General features: G+C 45.3%; 1 protein-coding gene across 2 annotated transcripts in view; it reads left to right on the plus strand.

Moving 5' to 3' along the window:
• Positions 1–21,805, plus strand: part of LOC132832471 (uncharacterized) — a 40,509-nt gene that overhangs the window by 17,513 nt on the left and 1,191 nt on the right. For both annotated transcript variants that reach the window (XM_060850502.1, XM_060850503.1), the window contains 2 exons: positions 12,430–12,584; positions 12,861–21,805. The exon at positions 12,861–21,805 is cut by the window's right edge and continues 1,191 nt beyond it. In XM_060850502.1, coding sequence (XP_060706485.1) covers positions 12,485–12,584; positions 12,861–16,567 — 3,807 coding nt within the window. In that variant the 5' untranslated portion in view covers positions 12,430–12,484 and the 3' untranslated portion in view covers positions 16,568–21,805. The remainder of the gene's footprint in view (positions 1–12,429; positions 12,585–12,860) is intronic.

Here is a 21,805-nt window from a genome sequence, read left to right on the forward strand (position 1 = left end):
TTTAAAAGTGCATTCCATTCCCTCACGATTTATGGTGTGTAATTACTTTACTTATCTCATTTTTGCTTCTTTTTCAAAATCACTTTAAAACTGGGCACTCTGGGTCTTTATTTATATGTGTGTGTGAAAACAGATTCTCCCTACTCATTCTATTCATACCACTCTTTTGGAATACTGTGTACAATTCTGGTCACCCATTTATAGGAAGGATGTTGTTAAACTTGAGAGAGTGTAGAAAAATTTTACAAGGAAGTTGCCAGGACTGGAGGGTTTCGCCTATCAGGAGAGGCTGAATAGACTGGGGCTGTTTTCCCTGGAGCATCAGAGACTGAGGGGTGACCTGATAGAGGTTTATAAAAACATGAGGAGAATTGATAGAATGAACAGCCAAGGTCTTTTTCCTTGGCTGGGGGAGTGCAAAACCAGAGGGCATAGGTTTGAGGTGAGAGAGGAAAGACGTAAAAAGGATCTGAGGGGTGATATTTTCAAGCAGAGGGTGGTGCATGTCTGAAGTGAGCCACCAGAGGAAGTGGAGGAAGCAAGTAAATTTAGAACATTTAAAAGGCATCTGTATGGTTGGATGAATGAGAAGGAGTTAGAGGGATACGGGCCAACTGCTAGCAAATGGGAGTAGGTCAGATTGGGCCGTCTGGTTGGTGTGGATGAGTTGGACCGAAGGATCTGTTTCCATGCTGTACAGCTCTATGACCCTATGTACCTCGCGAGTTTGTAAACTTTGATCAAATCTCTTCTTGGTTTTCATTTCTCCAGGGTAAAATGGTTCCAACATCTCCAATCTCTCCTTCTAGCTGGACAGAATATAAACAAAAACACAGAGAATTACCAAATGATTAATAAGGAGAGAAAAAAAAATAGAGTATGAGAAAGTTACCCAAAAATATCAAAACAGATAGGAGAGGTTTCTTTAAATGTTTATCAGAAATTTAACAATATCAGTGTGGGTCCTGTACAAACTGAGTCTGGGGAGTTAGTAATGGAGGATCAGGAAATAGCAGACAAATTGAACAAATATTTTACATCGATCTTTGCAAAAGAGGATACAAGTGACATCCCAAACAAAGCTATAAATCAGGAATGGTGAGGGTGGGTGAAATGCAAGAAAACTATAATTACCTCAATGGAATACTAAGTAAGCTGCTGGAACTGGGAGATGACAAGTCCCAGGCCCTAATGAATGTTACTCTTGGGTCTTAAAAGAAGTAGCTTGTGAGAAAATTAATGCGATCGTTTTCATTTTCGCAAACTCATTAAATTTAGGGAAGATGTTCTTACATTGCAAAGTTGCAATTATAGCTCCTTTATACAAAACGGGGGGAGGCGAAAAGCAGGAAATTATGCTAACGAAAGTGAGCTTAACAACTGTCATAGAGATAATGTTAGAAGGTATTATTAAAGATTGTATAACAGGGCACTTTGGATTCATTCAAGACAATCAGGCAGAACCATAACATCTTTGTCAAAGGGAAATCAAGTTTAACTGATTTATTGGAGTTATTTGAAGAAGTAATTTATGCTGCAGAGAAAAGGGAACCAGTAGATGTATTCAGATATCCAGAAAGTATTTAATAAGGATCACATCAAAAGATATTGCAGATTGTAAACTCTTCTGGCGTCAGGTGTATCATATTAGTTTAGACAGAAGAGCGGCTGGCTAACAGGAATCAGAGAGTAGGGAATAAGTGGGACTTTTTCAGGGCGGAAGTGGGTACTGCAGATGCTGGAGATTAGAGTCAAGATCAGAGTGGTGCTGGAAAAGCACAGCAGGTCAGGCAGCATCCGAGGAGCAGGGAAATCGACGCTTCAGGCAAAAACCCTTCTTCAGGAATTCCAAAATGTCAACTTTCCTGCTCCTCAGATGTTGGCTGACCTGCTGAGCTTTTCCAGCACCACTCTGATCTTGGGTCTTTTTTCAGCCTGGCATGATATCATTAACGGTGTGCCATAGGCTCATTGCCAGCATCTCAACTGTTTACAATTGGTATTCATGATGTGGATCAAGGGATCAAAGGTATGGCAGCTAAGTTTGCTGATGATACAAGAAAAGGAGACAAAAGGAACCTACAAGGGGTGTAGATAATTTAAGTGAGCGGGCAATGATTTGGCAAATGGAGTGCACTGTGGGAAAGTGTGAAACTGTCCAGTTTGACAGCAAGAATTAAAAGAGTATGTATCTAATGTTGTGAGGGATCCTAGAGTGCTGAAGTGAAAGCGAAATGGTGTCTCGGTGCATGAATCAGAGAAGGTTAGTCGACAGGCACAGCAAGTAATCAGGAAAACTAATTGAAATAACTTCACAGAGGCTGGTACTCTGTCACTGAGTCACCCTTTATTTACTTGTGTGCAGTTCTCTGGCTGAGACCAGCCAGTTCGGGGCCAGTCCCATGAACCAATGAGACTCTGATTCTCCTATTTATATTTGTTTGTTTTTGGTTATCCCCACATTACTACAATACAATAGTGTTACTTGTTCTCCCCCACAGCACCTGGGTTGTGTGTGTGTGTAAGTGCACGGCCTCAGTGAAAATCCCATTGTGCAAATAACTTTACTCAATATTTCTACCACCAGGAAAAATACCCACGTGGCCAAAGAACCAGAAACAAGCAAGACCCAAAAGGGGTGATGCTTACATGAAAATCACGGTGAAGCGGGAGGGTGGGGATTAAATGAAATTAGAATTGGAGAGCAATCCACAGACCCAAAGTGCCTATCTCTAATTCCCCGTGTTTATATTTTTCTTCAAGGTATGATGTTGGAAATGCTTATTCCAATTCCAAGATGGTTGTTGCAAGCAAATGTTCTTTAGGCACATCCTGTCTTCTCCCCTCACCACTGAAATAACTGCACGAAAGCTGGTCTCCCAACACCAAGGCCCCCTTTATGTATTTGGGCGCAGTACACTGGCTGTGGCGAGCTAGCTCAGGTTCAGCTCCCTGCACTGAGGAGATTTTAATCCTCTGATTTTATACATACATATTTGATATATATATAAAATGTTAATACTCCTACACTACTGCAGTAAGGCTTATATTCCCCAGCACCAGTGTTTGTGTCTGTGTGCAGGTGTAAGACACGGTCAAAAAGGCCAAGTGTAAATAACTTTATTCACACTGTGCCACCAGGAAAGACCCCCGTGTGGCGAGTGGCCAGGGAGAAACACAGCCCGGAGTGAGCATTGCTCACGTGAGAAAGGTGAACAGGAGGGAACGGGCTAAATCAAAACCGAGTTGGAGAGGGAAATAAAGCACCCCATCCCCTCCCCATGGTGCCCACCTCTAATCCCCAGTTTATATATTCATTCTTACCTTTTTTAGCTCAAAGAAACAAAACAGAAACAAAAAAAAAGGAAGGCAATGTCTCAGACCAAGAGGAATTTTCCACAGAGGGCACTGGCTGCGGCTGACCAACTCACAGTCAGTCCCCGGAACTGAGGAGATTCTCATCTCCTGGTTTTATATATTGGTGGGCGGCACGGTGGCACAGTGGTTAGCACTGCTGCCTCACAGTGCCTGAAACCCGGGTTCAATTCCCGACTCAGGCGACTGACTGTGTGGAGTTTGCACGATCTCCCCGTGTCTGCGTGGGTTTCCTCCGGGTGCTCCGGTTTCCTCCCACAGTCCAAAGATGTGCGGGTCAGGTGAATTGGCCATGCTAAATTGCCCGTAGTGTTAGGTAAGGGGTAAATGTAGGGGTATGGGTGGGTTGCGCTTTGACGGATCGGTGTGGACTTGTTGGGCCGAAGGGCCTGTTTCCACACTGTAAGTAATCTAATCTAATATTCACGTGTATGGATATTCTTTATTTCTGTTCTTCCACACAGAGAAGAAACATCAAGTGCAAAAAAACTTCATTCATATTCCACCACAGGAAGACCAAAGCACCCACGTGGCCAGTGATAAGCAGAGCCCTTCTCATCAAAGGGAGGGCAGGGATTAAATCAAAATAGAGTTGGAGGGAGAAATAAAGCACTCCACGCCCTGGGGTGCCCACCTCTCCCTCACACCCTCGGGGGTGTTGGGTTGACACTGCGTGCTCCTTCTTCAGGGATACCTGGGCCCAAACAGTCCCCTGGTGAATATTTTCTTTATTGAGGAGTTTCTAAATCTCCTGGTTATATATTTTTAATTCATCCCCCCCACACAGACACACCCACGTTACCACCTAACAGCAGTAGTGCTTATATTTTTCCCCAGCCCCCATCTGGTGTGTGTGCAGGTGTCGAACACAGTGAAGAACAATAAGTGTGTAAACCATTATTTATATTTCACCACCAGGAAGAATGGAAACACCAGGGTGGCCAGTGACAAGCAGTGTCCTTTTCAGAGGGCGTTGCTGCGTGATCAAAAAGGTGAAGGGGAGGGCAGAGATTAAATCAAAACAGAGTTAGAGGGGGAAATAATGCCCTCCACTCCCTGTGACGCCCACCCGAGGAAACTGGTGAAGTCCACATTGATGCCGGGTGATTGGAAGGTCCCAAGGTGGAAGATGAGGTGTTCTTCCTCCAGGCGTCGGATGGTTGGAGGGTGGCGATGGAGGAGATCCAGGATTTGCATGTCCTTGACGGAGTGGGAGGGAGAATTGAAGTATTCAGCCACAGGGTGGTGGGGTTGGTTGGTGTGGGTGTCCCAGAGATGTTCTCTAAAGGGCTCTGCAAGTCGGCGTCCTGTCCCCCCAATGTAGAGAAGACCTCATTGATCTTTTTATTTCAAACTGCCGCCTTGATCACCTTAACCTGTCTACCACCCCTCCCCCCACTCCAACCTCTCACCCTCGCAACACATAGCCCTCCACTCCCTCCGTTCCAACCTCAACTTCACCATCAAACCAGCGGATAAAGGGAGTGCAGTGGTAGTTTGGCACACTGACCTCTACACCGCTGAAGCCAGGCGCCAATTCGAAGACACCTCCTCCTACTGCCCCCTTGACCATGAACTCACCTCCCAACACCAAACCATCATCTGCCAGACCATACACTACCTCATCACCTCAGAGGACCTCTCACCCACAGTTTCCAACACCAAGGTTCGGGAACCCTGCACTTCATGGTTCTGTCTCCTACCCAAGATCCACAAGCCTGACTACCCTGGCCAACCTATCATCTCGGCCTGCTCCTGTTCCACCAAACTAGCCTCCACCAACCTTGATACTGTCCTATCCCCCCGGTCCAGAAACTCCCCACATACATTCGGGACACCACCCATGCCCTCTGCCTCTTCCAGGACATTCATTTCCCTGGTCCCCAGTGCCTCCTCTTCACCATGGACAGCCAGTCCCTATACACCTCCATCTGCTATGACCAAGCCTTCCGTTCTTCCTCTCCCAGTGTCCCCACCAGGACCACTTCACTGACACTCACATTTGTTTGACTGAACTAGTCCTCACTCTCAAGAATTTCTCCTTCGAATCCTCCCAGTTCCTCCAGATGAAAGGTGTAGCCATGGGCAGCCGCATGCGCCCCAGCTATGCTGGTCTCTTTGTTTATGTGGAATAGTCTATCTTCCACAGTTCCACTGGCACCGCTCCCAACGTTTCCCTCCGCTACATTGATGGCTGCATTGGTGCCACCTTGTGTTCCCATGAGGGGGTTGAACAGTTCATCAACTTCACCAACACACTCCATTCGACCTGAAGTTCACCAGGACCATCACAGACACCTCCCTCCTCTTTTTGGATCTCTCCATCTCCATCAACAGTGACTGACTCAACATAGACATTTTCTACAAACCCACTGGCTCCCACCTCTACCTGGACTACACCACCTCCCACCCTACTTCCTGTAAAAATTGCTATCCTGTATTCCCAATTCCTTCGCCTCCGCTGCATCTGCTCCCAGGAGAATCAGTTCCACCACAGAACACACCAGATGGCCTCCTTCTTCAATGACAACAATTTCCCCTCCCACGTGGTTGATGATGCCCTCCGGCCCCCTTCCTGTACCTCTGACCTCCAACTGGAACAAGGATAGAACCCCCGATCCTCACCTTCCATCCCGTACACATCACATCATCCTCTGCCATTTCCGCCACCTGCAAACGGACCCCACCATAGAGATATATTTCCATCCCCACCCCTACTCGCTTTTCGTAAAGACAATTCCCTTTGCGACTCTGTTGTCAGGTACACGCCCCTGACTGACCCACCCTCTCCTTCGCCAGGATTGCAAAACCTCCCCTCCTCATCTCCGTCCAATGCCCCAAAGGAGTCTTCCACATCCATCAGAGCTTTACCTGCACTTCCACACATGTCATTTACTATATCTGTTGCTCCCAATGTGGTCTCCTCTGCACTGGGGAGTAAGGCGCCGACTACTTGCAGAGGACTTTAGAGAACATCTTGGGGACACCTGCACCAACCAACCCCACCGTCTTGTGGCCGAACACTTCAACTCCCCCTCCCACTCCGCCAAGAACGTGCCAGTTCTGGGCCTCGTCCATCGCCACACCCAAACCACCTGACACCTGGAGGAAGAACACGTCATCTTTCGCTTTGGGACCCTCCAATCTCACAGCATCAATGTGGTCTTCACCAATTTCCACATTTCCCCTCGCCACACCTTACCCCAGTTCCAACCTTCCAGCTCAGCACCATCCTTCCTGTCCATCGTCCTTCCCACCTATCTGCTCCACCCTGCTCTCTGACCTATCATCATTACCCCCATCTTCATCCACTATCACAGTCTCAGTTACCTTCTCCCCAAGCCCCACCCCCTCCCATTGATCTGTCCACCCTGAGGCTCCCAGCCTCATTCCTGATGAAGAGCTCTTACCCGAAACGTCCATTCTCCTGCTCCTTGGATGCTGCCTGACCTGATGTGTTTTTTCAGCACCACACTCTCAACCCCGAATTCTATAGAGTTGAGTGATGTCATTGAAAGATAGATTCTTGAGGGGACTTGGCTGGGTGGGTGTTAAAAGGATGGTTCCTCAGATGGAGCAGGTGCAAAAGGCCGAGTGGCCTCACCTTCTTCCTTGTTCATAGCCATTAATTCCAGATTTCTTAATTACATTTAAATTTTATCATTTGCACTGTTGAAATTCAAATCCAAGTCCCAGTGCATTAGCTAGGGTCTGGGTGGATTATTATCCAGTCAGGGATTGAAGACTTTGGGAATCTTCTTTTATTGTTGGCTGTTTAAGTGCCCACTAGCATTTCCAACAGGATGTGGTCAGAGTTTGGATTTGATCTGTTGGTTATGGGATCACTTCAATCTGTCTCAGGCTGCTGAGTGTGCCAGTTCTCTTGCAGCATTGCTTCCCCAGGCTGACACCTCATATTTGTAAATGCTCTTGGCAGATCTCTTTAAAACTAGGGTCACTCCTCCAGTCCAGTGGGGATTGGCTGGGCCAGGAGCTCACAGATTGTGGTCATATGTAGATTAACGACGGCTGATGGCTACATCTCCTCATGGAAGCCCAGGTTGAGTTGCTGGATCTGTCAGGGTCACACAACAGAGATTCCCCGAATCATAGAGATGTACAGCATAGATCATGGCATTCAGATATCCGAGATAAATCTAGTCCCATTTGCCAACATTTGGCCAATATCCCTCTAAACTGTTGCTATTCATATATGCATCCAGATGCCTTTTAAACGTAATTGCACCCACCTCTTCCACTCCCTCTGGCAGCTCATTCCATACATACACCACCCTGTGTGTGAAGAAATTGCCCCTTTGATCCCTTTTAAATCTTTCTCCTCTCACCTTAAACCTGTGCTGTCTAATTTTGGATTCCCCACCCTGGGAAAAAGACTTTGTCTGTTTACCCTATTCATGCCCCTCATGATTTTACAAACCTCGATAAGATCAGCCTTCAGCCTCTGACATTCCAGGGAAAACAGCCCCTCCCTATAGGACAAAGGGTAACTAAGGAGAGAATAGGGGCCCTCAAAGGTCAGCAGGGTGGCCTTTGTGTGGAGCCGCAGGAGATAGGGGAAGATACTAAACGAGTATTTCACATCAGTATTTACTGTGAAAAAGGACATGGAAGATACTGAATGTAGGGAAATAGATGGTGACATCTTGAAAAATGTCCATATTACAGAGGAGGAAGTGCTGGATGTCTTGAAATGCATAAAAGTGGATAAAACCTCACAACCTGATCAGGTGTACCCTAGAACTCTGTAGGAAGCTAGGCAAGTGATTGCCGGGCCTCTTACTGAGATATTTTTATCATCGATAGTCACAGGTGAGGTGCCGGAAGACTGGAGGTTGGCAAACACTGTTTAAGAAGGGTGGTAAGGACAAGTCAGGGAACTAAAGACTGGTGAGCCTGACTTCGGTGGTGGGCAAGTTGTTGGAGGAAATCCTGACGGACAGGATGGTCATGTATTTGGAAAGGCAAGGACTGATTAGGGATAGTCAACATGGCTTTGTGCGTGGGAAATCATGTCTCACAAACTTGATTGAGTTTTCTGAATAAGTAACAAAGAGGATTGATGAGGGCAGAGCAGTAGATGTGATCTATGTGGACCTCAGTAAGGCATTTGACAAGGTTCCCCATGGGAGACTGATTAGCAAGGTTAGATCGCATTGAATACAGGGAGAGCTAGCCATTTGGATACAGAACTGGCTCAAAGGTAGAAGACAGAGGGTGGTGGTGGAGGGTTGTTTTTCAGATTGGAGGCCTGTGACCAGTGGAATGCCACAAGGATCGGTACTATGTCCACTACTTTTCATCATTTATATAAATGATTTGGATGCGAGCATAAGAGGTACAGTCAGTAAGTTTACAGATGACACCAAAATTGGAGGTGTAGTGGACAGCGAAGAAAGTTACCTCAGATTGCAACGGGATCTTGATCAGATGGGACAGTGGATTGAGAAGTGACAGATGGAGTTTAATTTAGATAAATGTGAGGGGCTGCATTTTGGAAAGGCAAATCTTAGCAGGATTTATACACTATATAATGGTGAGTTCCTCGGGAGTGTTGCTGAACAAACAGACCTTGGAGGGCTGGTTCATAGCTCCTTGAAAGTGGAGTCACAGGTTTGAGCTATAGAATCATAGAGTGATAGAGATATACAGCACGGAAACAGACAGGGCAATGAAGAAGGCGTTTGGTATGCTTTCCTTTATTGGTCAGAGTATTGATTACAGGAGTTGGGAGGTCATGTTGCGGTTGTACAGGACATTGGTTAGGCCACTGTTGGAATATTGCATGGAACTCTGGTCTTCTTCCTATCGGAAAGATGTTGTGAAATTTGAAAGAGTTCAGAAAAGATTTACAAGGATGTTGCCTGTGTTGGAGAATTTGAGCTCTTGGGAGAGGTTGATTAGGCTCAGGTTTTTTCCCTGGAGCACTGGAGGCTGAGGGGTGACCTTATAGAGGTTTACAAAATCATGAGGGGCATGGATAGGATAAATAAACAAAGACTTGTCACTGGGGTGGAGGGAGTCCTGAACTAGAGGGCCAAGGTTTAGGGTGAGAGGGGAAAGATATAAAAGAGATCTAAGGGGCAACTTTTTCATGTAGAGGGTGATACAGGTTTGGAATGAGCTGCCAGAGGATGTGGTGGAGGCTGGTACAATTGCAACAGTTACAAGGCATCTGGATGGGTATATGAATAGGAAGGGTTTGGAGGGATATGGCCCGGGTGCTGGCAGGTGGGACTAGATTGGGTTGGGATATTTGGTCGGCACAGACGAGTTGGACCGAAGGGTCTGTTTCCGTGCTGTACATCTCTATGATTCTATAGCTCAAACCTCAGCCTCTGATGCTCCAGGGAAAACAGCCACCCCATAGCTCAAACACTCGAGCATTGGCAACATCTTTGTCAATCTTTTGAGTTTCACAACATTCTTCTTTTAGCCTGGAGTACAGAATTGCACACTGTATATCTTTTAGACTGTGGGAGGAAACTGGAGCACCCACAGGAAACCCACGCAGACACGGGGAGAATGTGCAAACTCCACACAGACAGACAGTCACCTGAGGCCAGAATCAAACCCGGATCCCTAGCGTTGTGAGGCAGCAGTGCTAAACACTGAGTCACCGTGCTGACTTGCGATCCAGTAATAACACCACTAGGCCATTGCACTGAGCAATAAAGGAAAGCATACAAAATTCCTTCTTTACCGTCCTAACTACCTGTAACCCCACTCTCAAGGAGCTATGAATCAAGGTCTCTTTGTTCAGTCACACTCTCCAGGACCTTACCATTAGGTCATGCCCTGATTTGCTTTTCTGAAAAGCAGGACCTCACATTTATCTAAATTCAACTCCATCTGCCACTCCTCAGCCCATTGATCCATCCGATCAAGATCCTGTTGTAATCTGAGGTAACCTTCTTCCCTGACCAGCACACCTCCAAATTTTGGTGAAATCTGAAAACTTACTGACTCTACCTCCTATGTTCACATCCAGATCATCCTCTGCCCAGCTGCACCAGTCTCAGGTTGATCTCTTTCCTCACTGTCTCCTTGGGTCGCACCCCCCGACCTTACTAGTTCAAATCCTTCTGAACAGCTCTGGCAAATCTCCCTGCCAATATATTAGTTCCCTTCCAATTTAGGTGCAATCTGTCCTTCTTGTACAGGTCACTTCTACCCCAGAAGAGATTCCAATGATCCAAAAATGTGAACCTTTCTCCCCTGCACTTGCTCCTTAACTACCCATCCATCTGCTCTATCCCTTATTCCTATTGTCACCAGCTCATGGCACTGAAAGTCATGCAGATATGACAATACTCCAGAACCTTTTTTCAAAAATTCTGGCCTAACTTCCTAGATTCTCTCCTCAGAATCTCATCCTTTTCTCTTCCTATGTTGTTAGTTCCAATATGTACAACAACCTCCTGCTGGTCCCTCTCCCCTTTGAGAATATTCTGCACCCTTTCCCAGGTATCCTTGATCCGAGCAGCAGGGGGGCAAGGCACCATTCCGATTTCTTGTTGTCGGCTGCCGAAAAGTCTACCTGTGCCTCTGACTAGAGAGTCCCCGATCACAATCGATTGCTTGGGATCTGACGTACCCCTTTTTACATTAGAGCCAGTTTTGGTCAGAAACATGGCTGTTCATGTTACATTCCATCACCCCTCTCCATTTTCCAAAACAGTATACTTGTTTGAGATGGGGATAACCACAGGAGACTCCTGCACTCCCTCGCTCCCTCTCCTACCTTTCCTGGAGCTGACTGTGTGCAGCTTTTCCTCCCTTCGTCTCACTGCCATCCATCACACCTGCCCCCGACCCTCACCCCGGCTCCTGTACATTCCTCATTGCCTCTCACTGCCATCCATCACCCCCCCCGCCCCCGGCTCCTGTACATTCCTCATTGCCTCTCACTGCCATCCATCACACCCCCCCCCCCCCCCCCCCCCCCCACCCCCGGCTCCTGTACATTCCTCATTGCCTCTCACTGCCATCCATCACACACCCCCCCCCGGCTCCTGTACATTCCTCATTGCCTCTAGCTGCTGCTCCAACCGATCCATGCAATTTGATAGGGTTCACAACCAAACAGACTTCCTGCAGACATCATTATCAGTAACATGGAAACTCTCCCTCATCTCTCACATCTGACAGGAAGTGCACATCATTTGACTGAAGGCCAGTGCTGCTCCTTAACAATCCACAGAGCCAGAAAATAGCACAGTCCTCCTGCTCTAAATAAAAACACTAATCCATGCTGACTTCATACCTATGTTTTATATTTTTTAAGTTTAATCAAGAGATAATTCTCAATCAAACATAGAATCAAAGAAGAGCCCACTCTACTTACTGTTGTAGCTTTACAAAATAGACAGTAAGGAGACACTTTAAAAAGTCTCTTTGCTGCTGCCCTGCTGTGAGCTGTCCCACACAGGTTTCTCCAAGGTTAGCTGTGAATTTCACTGTTTGTTCATTTTTCTTTGACAAACTCTGGTGTCCAGAAAAATCTTGAAATCAAAGAGCTGAGGCAGTAGCTGTGCAGATTCACTGCTGGGTCAGACAGTCAGGTAGGTTTTCTTCTCTGTTTGAATTACTTCCCGTGGGTCACTACCTTTGTCTGCCTTCCTCCTTTTTTAAAGTGCCATTGTTTTGATCTTTTTTGTCCCAGAGTTCCAAAACAATGCAACAGCTTATAAAACAGTAATTACAGCTCTTCGAATTTGAGAAAATCAGCTCCAGCACAGAAAATACCTCAAAAAGGGAATAGCTCTTACAGCCACAATGTTTTTCTAGTCTTCCATCTTGGATGAACACATGGAGGACATTTTCAATGTGAAGGTGGTATGGCATAGCCCATCGATGGAATCAGCATCTTTCATATTCTCTCAGGAACAGCATCTTGCACAACTTATTTCTTATGGTGATTTGCAATCCCACTCAATTTTCTACAACATGTCAGGACACTGACCACATTGCCTGTTGTTCCTGATTTGTGACAGTCTATGCTCTGATTTGAGTTTATATGACTCTGTATGACAGGTATTGAGCTGCAATCTTCAATTACCGGTGACACTGGATTGGATCGTGTGACACCATGAGTCAAGGAGAAACAGTGGTGATAGAGCAGGCAACTTTGGGCCGTCCTTTCCAACTGGGAATGCTGTACGACTGCCGATCCGACTGTCTGATCCCAGGTAACACAATCTAACTAACTGTAGAGCAATCGACACTGATCTCTATCAGATCATGTGATCCACACCATGTGATTTCCCAGTGTACACCATAAGATTCACATGATCCTCAGAATTTTGTTTCAATTCTGTCGTGTCATTGTTGAATTTTGGAACAGGTAAAACGCAAATAAAACATATGGAAACTATATTACCTGCTGTGCACAGTATATATTTTCCTCCTTTTGATTCACCATGTTCCTATCAATATTACTGTAATTTGAATTGTTCTTTCTGTAGGGATCACACTGTGGGAATTAGAGAAATTGCAACCTCATGTACGCTCTCAGCGTAACACCGAGTTTCATATCATTGCATCTGACTCCACTGATTCAAAAGCCTCTGCACTGAATGTGGATGGATCATTGAAAGCAAGTTTCTTGTGCGGTTTGGTGGAAGTGGCAGGATCAGCGAAATATCTCAATGACACAAAGAGATCGAGGCAACAAGCCCGGGTGACCCTTCAGTACCGAGCAACAACCAGGTTTGAGCAGCTGACAATGAGCCACTTGGGGCTGCAGAATATAACCTACCCGAATGTGTTTGATGAGGGGACAGCAACTCACGTGGTTACAGCAGTGCTGTACGGGGCTCAGGCTTTCTTTGTGTTTGATCAAGAGATCTCTGCAACAGAGAACCTACAGGACATTCAGGGTCACCTGGAGGGGATAGTTAAAAAGATTCCAACTATTGCAATCGAGGGTCAGATCTCCCTAGAAATGACAGAGGAACAAATATCCAATGCCCAGGAATTCAGCTGCACATTTCATGGGGATTTCTTCCTGGAAAACAATCCTACCACATTCCAAGATGCTGTCAAAATCTACACAACCCTCCCAAAGTTACTGGGAGATGATGGAGAGCACGCAGTGCCCATGAGGGTCTGGCTCTACCCACTCAACAAACTGGACTCCAAAGCTGCTCAGCTGGTACGGGACATAAGTATTGGATTGCTCAATGACTGCCAGTCTGTGCTGGAGCAGCTCAGTGAGACAGTGATCAGATGTAATGATATGATGAGAGACAGTGTCACTGTTCAATTTCCAGAAATCAGGGACAAGATACTGAAATTCCGAGAGATGTGTCGAGAATACAGGCTGGTTTTCCAGAAAGCTTTATCCAGTGTGTTACCATCTATCCGTGGAGGTGGGGAGGAGGAAGGGTCACTGGTGAATATTCTGAAGAACAAGGAACAGTCACCATTCAAACACCAGGCACTGAGCAAATGGCTGGATGACAAGGAGCGGGAAATGAATGTGGTGAGATCATATCTCATGATATTGAAAGATATTCACACAGTGAAATCAAGGAGTGAGTTGGATCGTGAAGTATTGGATCCAGAGACAGAGAATATGGTCTGTCTCACATTCACATCACTGCAGCAAGAGGATTTCTATCTGTCAGAAGCAGACAGCTACCTACAGTCTCACACAGCTGCGAAAATGCAGATACCAGATCCTGCTAACCAGGTCAGTGCAGAACATCATAACCAGCAGTGGTTTCACTCAGTATCTGTATCCCAGAAGATGAGGGAGCTGTCTCGCTTATTCCTGGATTTTGCCACAGCGAACAGAGCACAAGGGAAAACCAAGTTCATTGCTGCGTCTGTGCAGGATGACAGTAATGTGGGAGCATCGATTTACCTGTATGAGGGAGGGTTTGTGGTGAATCACTGCTTCACACCCCCATCACAACCGGAGAGACCTGTGGTCAGTGGAACATCACATGACAGTGTGACTCTCCAATTACAGCCACCGAGACACGGTGCTGGGGAGACTGTTGGGTACAGGGTGGAATACCGAAACATCCAACAGGAGGAATGGAAAACTGTGGATACTCCTGATAAATCTGAATCCATCACAATTCCTGGGTTGCAGCCACATCAGGAATATCGATTCCAATACAGAGCAGTGACCAAGGTTGGGGTCAGCAAGGCCAGTGAGAGTTCCCAGGTCACCACACGGCCTACAAGCCCACCTGGTAAACCTTTAACACTCAAGATTTACTGGTGTGATGTATCACTCACCTGGGACAGGCCAACTGAGATTGGAGCTGGTGTTAATATTGTTCAGTACAGGATCGAATATAGAGAAGGAAAGGCAGGTCCCTCCAGCACAGAGAATGCATTGTGGGAGGAAATAAAGACAACAGACAGTGAATGTTGTTATACTTTAAAGGGATTGAAACCCAACACCTCCTACAGAGTGCGAGTGTCTGCTGACTGTGGAGAAGGAGGTTCGAGTGAACCAAGTGAGGAGGGTTTAATACAAACAGAGAATCAGCCAAAGAGACTGGCTGTGAAACTTCTCAGAGAATGTACATTAACAGCCAGGGGGACCCCTCCCATTTACACACTGCCCTTACAGAAGAAGGTACTTGATGTGGCTGGACACCTTGTAAAATGCTCCTTTGGAAAACCCACTGGAAAACACAGTGTGAGGACAATCATAGTTCTTGGAGGAAAAGGAGCAGGAAAAACAACCTTCATCAATGGGATGGTCAACTACATCCTGGGTGTGGGATGGGAGGACAACTTCAGATACAAATTAATTGATGAAGGGACAGGAAGATCCCAGGCTGAAAGTCAGACATCATCAATCACTGCCTATGAACTGCACCATCGAGTAGGATTCCAGATTGATTACTCTGTCACTATCATCGACACTCCAGGATTCGGAGATACCAGGGGGATAACCCGAGATAAATTGCTCACTGATCAGATCCGAGAGTTCTTCACTTCCCCAGATGGTGTTGATCAGATCGATGCCGTGTGTTTTGTTGCTCAGGCCTCTTTGGCTCATCTGACCAATACACAGAAATATGTCTTTGATTCAATTCTTTCCATTTTTGGTAAAGATATTGCAGACAACATCCGAATCCTGGTGACATTTGCTGATGGGCAGGTTCCCCCTGTTCTGGAGGCCATCAATGTTGCTGAGATACCGTGTCCCAAAGATAAAAAAGGTTTCCCAGTTCATTTCAAGTTCAACAATTCAGCCATATTTGCTCAAAGACCAGCTCCTGGTAACTCTGTCAACAAGAGGGACCCTGATGGTAGCAGTGAGGAGGAGGAAGATAGCGATACCTTTGATGCAATGTTCTGGAAGATGGGATCAAACAATATGAGGAAATTCTTTTCAGCTCTGAGCAAAATGGAAACAAAGAGCTTACATTTGACAAAGGAGGTCCTGAGGGAGCGTCAGCAGCTGGAGGCTGCGATAGAGGGATTACAGCCACAAATCCAAATGGGTTTGACCAAACTGGAGGAGATTAGGAAGACACAACAAGCTTTGAACCAACTCCAGCTCGATCTGGATGCAAATAAAGATTTTGAGTATGAGGTAGAAATCACAGTTCCGGTGAAGATCAATATCAGTGGGACCGGTAATTACATCACCAACTGTCAGAAATGCTTCATCACCTGTCACTATCCCTGTAGCATTCCTAATGATGATGGTAAAATAGAATGTTCAGCAATGAACCAGCACGGATACTGCACAGTCTGTCCAGGTAAATGTATCTGGTCTGTTCATTTCAACCAAAAGTACAGATTTGAATATGAAACCAAAAAGGAGAAAATAACATACGCAGGGCTGAAGGAAAAATATGAAAAGGCATCTGGTGAAAAGGTAAAACAGCAGAAACTCATGAAGAAGCTTCAGCAGGAGTTAGCGGATGTGCAGGATGTGGTGTTGGAGTTGATTGAAACATCGTCTCAGTGCATTTTAAGACTTGAGGAAATAGCTCTCAGACCAAACACATTGTCAACCCCAGAATACATTGATCTGCTGATTCAATCTGAGAAAGAGGTGGCAAAGCCTGGGTTCAGGGAGAGGATCCAGTCACTGAATACAGTCAAACAACAGGCTGAGCTCATGGCAAAAATAGCCAGGAACGAGGAGCTGTTACCAACCAAACACAAAGGCAAAGCTGCAGATGCAAAGTAAGATTGAATGGGAAGATTTCTGGCATGTTCAATTGATTCCCATCTTTAAAATAATTCACACCTTGGGCTGGAATAAATGATGTCAGTAATGAAATGTCTAATTAGTAAATGATGTCATTCAGTTGTTTCGAATGTCTGAAGCAAATAGTTCCCTTTGTGAACAAAAGAATTCCTCTCCAATAAAATATTCCTAATTCCTGTTCACTGATTTACCCAACTCCATCCAGTTGTAACCAAAACAGAAGCAGTTATTGGTTCACTTCATATTGTTTCTGTGATTTCTCCTGTTTGGAGAGTGAGATGTTCTTTGGTAGATCTCTGGTGACATTGTAACAGGCAATCGTGGTTTGAAAATGCTTCAGTTATTGACATTGAAAACTGAGAAATAACATGAGGAGCAGAATATAAAGCCCATCAAACCAACAATGCCATTCAATGTGATCAGCTTTAATTAAACTTTCCTGTTCACTCCCCAGCTCATGCAACTCTCAGAGGAACTCAAATGTCTGTATGTCAATCTTAAATGTATTCAGTGATGTCTCATCCACAGGCCTCAGTGGTCAAGAATTTCAAAGGTGCCGAACACTTTCAGTGAACAAATTAATAATCATTTCTGTCCTAAATGATTGTTCTCTTTTCCAGAAACTCTCTCCCATGTTCTAGATTTCCCATCCAGTTGAAACAACCTCTCAATGTCTATTGTAAGTCCATTCAAAATCTTGAATTCCCCTGTGGGTTTTTACTGCTTGGAGTCTGAAACCTGTGGCTGGAATGTGGTTACCTGTGGACAGCTGTAGTTGTAGGTTTGGGTTCATCTTGGTGGGTGGGTGGTCTAGTGGCCCCACCATGCACCATCCTTGCCCCCCACCTCCCAGCTAATGAACAGCATTTGGTGAAAACATTGAAGGTGGAAGGGGCATTGAATGTATTTTGGGTGGGACATTTCAATGCACACCACCAAGACTGACTGGGCAGCAGCACTACTGATCAAGCTAGTCTCATCCAAAAGGATGCAACTGGTCGGCTGGGACTACAGCAGGGCATGAGGATAAAACATATTCATCCCATCTTTTGATCAAGGATTGATTTGAAGTGAGCAGTGTTGGATCCAGAGGCAGAGAATGTGCTCTGCTTCACATTTACATCACTGCATTCAGAGAATTTTTATCTGTCAGACGCAGACAGCTACCTGCAATCTATCTACCCACAATCCATCGACTTCCAGCTACTTCCTGCAGATTTTGATTCGATTCTTTCCATTTTCAGCAAAGATATTAGAGCGAGCATCTCTTTGGGAAGTACAGAAGCAATTCTGTGCTCATGTACCTCCAGGCTTTCCATTGTCATGTGACCTCTACCATGAGGCTCTTATCGTAGGATCCACCTTACAGTCAATTGAATAAAGACACAGTCGAGGCCAAACTGCTTCCTGTGGGCTCATAACAACATCCCATTCCCAGTGACAGTCACAGATGACCAGTACCCTCAATGAGGACCTCATCCATGATGCTGAGTGTCTGGAAGATCAAAAACAAGATATTCCATTTCACCTCAGTTTCAACAATTTAGTTAAATTCAGTCAAAGATCAGCTGCTGGAATCTCTGCTCACAACAGGAGTGCCAGTGTGACCAATTCCAGTCATTAACATTTCCAAACTCAGGAAGAGTGTCAGTTGATATTTGGAAATGAATGGTATCGCTGAGATACCTCATTGTGTCTCCAACTTGTAGATTTGGCTTTTGTTGCTCTCCGTGATGAGATGCTGGGATGTTGCCCAGGTATTCTTGTGCATGGAGATACATTCCTACTTTTTAAAGGTACCGAAAGGAAAAAGTGGGAATGCAACATTGCAATAAATGTTCAGCCATGATAATATTGAATAGTACAGCAGGCTGGAAGGGCAGAATGGCCACGTCCTGCTCCAAGTTTCCATGTTGTTCAGAATTGTGCTCACTATTGTTAATGTTGTGTTCTTTCTGGTGATCCTGTTCATCTTCACTCCCTGGATAGTGACATTTCTGCTATTGTTGATGGTCTTTTCCATGTTCCCAGCTCTGGTGGAGGTTAAATATGGACTCAGTCTTTTCTTACTTGCTCACTAATTTCACTCAAAATTTTGCATGATCTTGCTACCTCAGCATTAGTGACAGTTTTGCTTAACACCAGGCATTTGTGACTGGTCCCTGTATAAGTATGGTTTATCCAGAAACAGCGCAGTTCAGTTTGAGCATATTTGTTTAAATGTAGTCCTCCTCCTTCTTCTACTCCAGTGAATTGTTGTCCATCTTCCTCCTGGTCACCTGGAGAATGTAGTTAGATTAAAGAGTGATCTTACACCTTCTTCCATTCAACAACTCCACAGTTGGCTTATTTTATTCAATCACTGGATGAGGATGTCTCTAGCTAGGTCTACATTTATTGCCCATCCCTAATTGCCCAGAGAATAGTTAGGAGTCAACCATATTGGTGTGGGTCCAGGGTCAAATGGAGGCCAGACCAGGCAAGGATGGCAGATTCTTTCCATAGAGGACATTAGTGAACCAGATGTTTTTTCTGACAATTGACAATAGATTCACGGTCAACATTAGACTCTGAATTCCAAATATTTATTGAATTCAAATCCCACCAACTGCCAAGATGGGATTTGAACCTGGGTCCTCACAGTATTGCCTGGGCGGCACGGTGGCACAGTGGTTAGCACTGCTGCCTCACAGCACCTGAGACCCGGGTTCAATTCCCGACTCAGGTGACTGACTGTGTGGAGTTTGCACGTTCTCCCCGTGTCTGCGTGGGTTTCCTCCGGGTGCTCCGGTTTCCTCCCACAGTCCAAAGATGTGCGGGTCAGGTGAATTGGCCATGCTAAATTGCCCGTAGTGTTAGGTAAGGGGTAAATGTAGGGGTATGGGTGGGTTTCGCTTCGGCGGGTCGGTGTGGACTTGTTGGGCCGAAGGGCCTGTTTCCACACTGTAAGTCTAAAAAAAAAATTAACAGTCTAGTGATAATACCAATGGGCCATCACCTCCTCTTGGCTCTGTGCAAGTTTTGAGAGGTGAGGATAAAAGTGAATATAAGGTAAAGTTTGGGTCTCCCTTTGTCTCAGCATTTCACAGGGGATTCTGTTGATCATCTGATCACATCTTGATGTGAAGGTAATGATGTTTAACCCATACTATTCAGTGAAATCCTTCAACTTTGTGATTGGGAATTGGATATCATTCTCTGATATTAATCTTTCAGCAATCTCTTGCTAAGCAAGCCCCTAAAATTGTTTTACTGAGATCATTGCTGTGAGTCTTATACCTATTCCATCAAAGGGTTAAACTTGAAGTAGCCATCCTGAATTATGAGCTATGATTCTTGATTGTGTGTGAACAAACCAGCTCCCACAGCGTGCCATGATCTGGATGGTACGTCAGCATCTATCATCCTCTCTTTCTATTGGCTGTTTCTCTCATCCTGATGTACATTGCATGGAGACACTATATTTTCAATGTCTTTGTAGATGCCTGTCCAGTACACAACTTTATGACTCTGAGCTTCCACTTCTCCATTCCAAGTGATCTTGATGTATTGTGTTGGGCTCAATTATTCTGGATCCAGTCAGTGGGAACCCCATTTTTCACTGAGCTGTCATTTTTTTTTAAGAATTAAAATCCCTAGAGTGTGGAAGCAGGCCCTTCAGCCCACAAGTCGACACCGACCCTCCGGAGAGTAACCCACCCAGACCCATTCCCCTCCATTTACCCCTGATTAATGTACCTACCCTCTATATCCCTGAACATTACGGACAATTTAGCATGGCCAATTCACCTAACATGCACATCTTTGGATTATGGGAGGAAACTGGAGCACCCAGAGGAAACCCACGCAAATACCGGGAGAATGTGCAAGCTCCATGCAGTTGCCTGAGGCTGGAATCGAACGTGGGACCATGGCGCTGTGAGGCAGCAGTGCTAACCACTGAGTCACTGTGCTGCAGCTGTACTGCTGGCTGTGATTGCTGGCCCTGACCAGGTGATCTCTGGATCTCTTGCTCAGGAAGGATTTGTAACTCCTTGACTTTGTCGGTCTCATCTCTAATCTGATTCTAATCTGATTCAGGTTCAGGGCAGTGTCACCTTCACAAAGTGATGATTTTCTCTTCCATGTTTTACCTGGAGCAACAACTGAGAACCAGGAATGTGCCAACTCCATTTCTATTCCTGGCCTTGTATTTCAGATTGGAATTGTAACTCTGAGACCTCAAGAATAACATCAGGCATCTTGCAGCTGCTTTTTTGTGGGTTTGCTTCATTCATCACTCTCCACGATGAACTTCCTTACAGGGACATCAACATGGAAATCCTTCGGCCCATGAAAGTGTTCCTTTCTTTTGGAGTACCTGAGGACGGAGCTTTGGATGTCAATGCTGTTGTCTTTCCCCTTTGTATCACTCCCTATCTCCTTGGTATAAGCATCTCTTTGGAGAGGGACAGTTTTCTTTCTGTTGTTGTATAATAGACAGAACTCCTGGCAGATTACCTTCTGGAGTTTCTTTGCACTTCTGTCAGGCAGCTCTGACAAATAGCATACAACACCTCCCACAGGTTTGCTGTGTGTTCTGACACATTTAATATGAAGGTGCTTGTGTATTGAGTCAAGTCAAGGAAGCATCTCGGCTCTCTTACCGTTGCTAGTGCCTAACAGGAAACCACTGAATGGCAGTCTGTGCTTTGGTTTAAATGTTTTGAATGCCTCTAAGATATAATCAGCTTCCTAATTCATTGTGAGCTCCAGCAGTACATTCATCATTCTGTCAGCCTGTGTTTCTGTTTTTTCATTTCTGCACAATTCAAGATGCTTTCCTTCTGGCACGAATGTGGGTTGATTTTCCAAACCAGTGGTATTGTTAATTTAAAGTGGTTTCGGCTTGGTCATAGATGCTCACTGCCACCAAACGATGCATTCTGGTTTTGTTTGTTTCTCAAATGTTCGAAACAATCAACTCTGAAACTTGCAAAGATGGGACTTTTTGTGTGTAATATTTGCCATTTAGCTTGGTTCTCCAGCATGTTATATGGTCCTTTCATGCAGCCTGGAACACTTAGGCACTTGTTGGTTTCTGGTAAATTAGTTGTTTGCCCTTTTCCTGTAATGGAACAATAATTAACACAAGGACTGCTTCAGCAAGAGGCAGATGATTTAAATATGGCATTTACATTTGTGTTCAATTTTTGTTATAATTATGTGGTACCATTT

Source organism: Hemiscyllium ocellatum, chromosome 35 (assembly GCF_020745735.1).
Source record: "Hemiscyllium ocellatum isolate sHemOce1 chromosome 35, sHemOce1.pat.X.cur, whole genome shotgun sequence".
Classification (NCBI taxonomy): Eukaryota; Metazoa; Chordata; class Chondrichthyes; order Orectolobiformes; family Hemiscylliidae; genus Hemiscyllium; species Hemiscyllium ocellatum.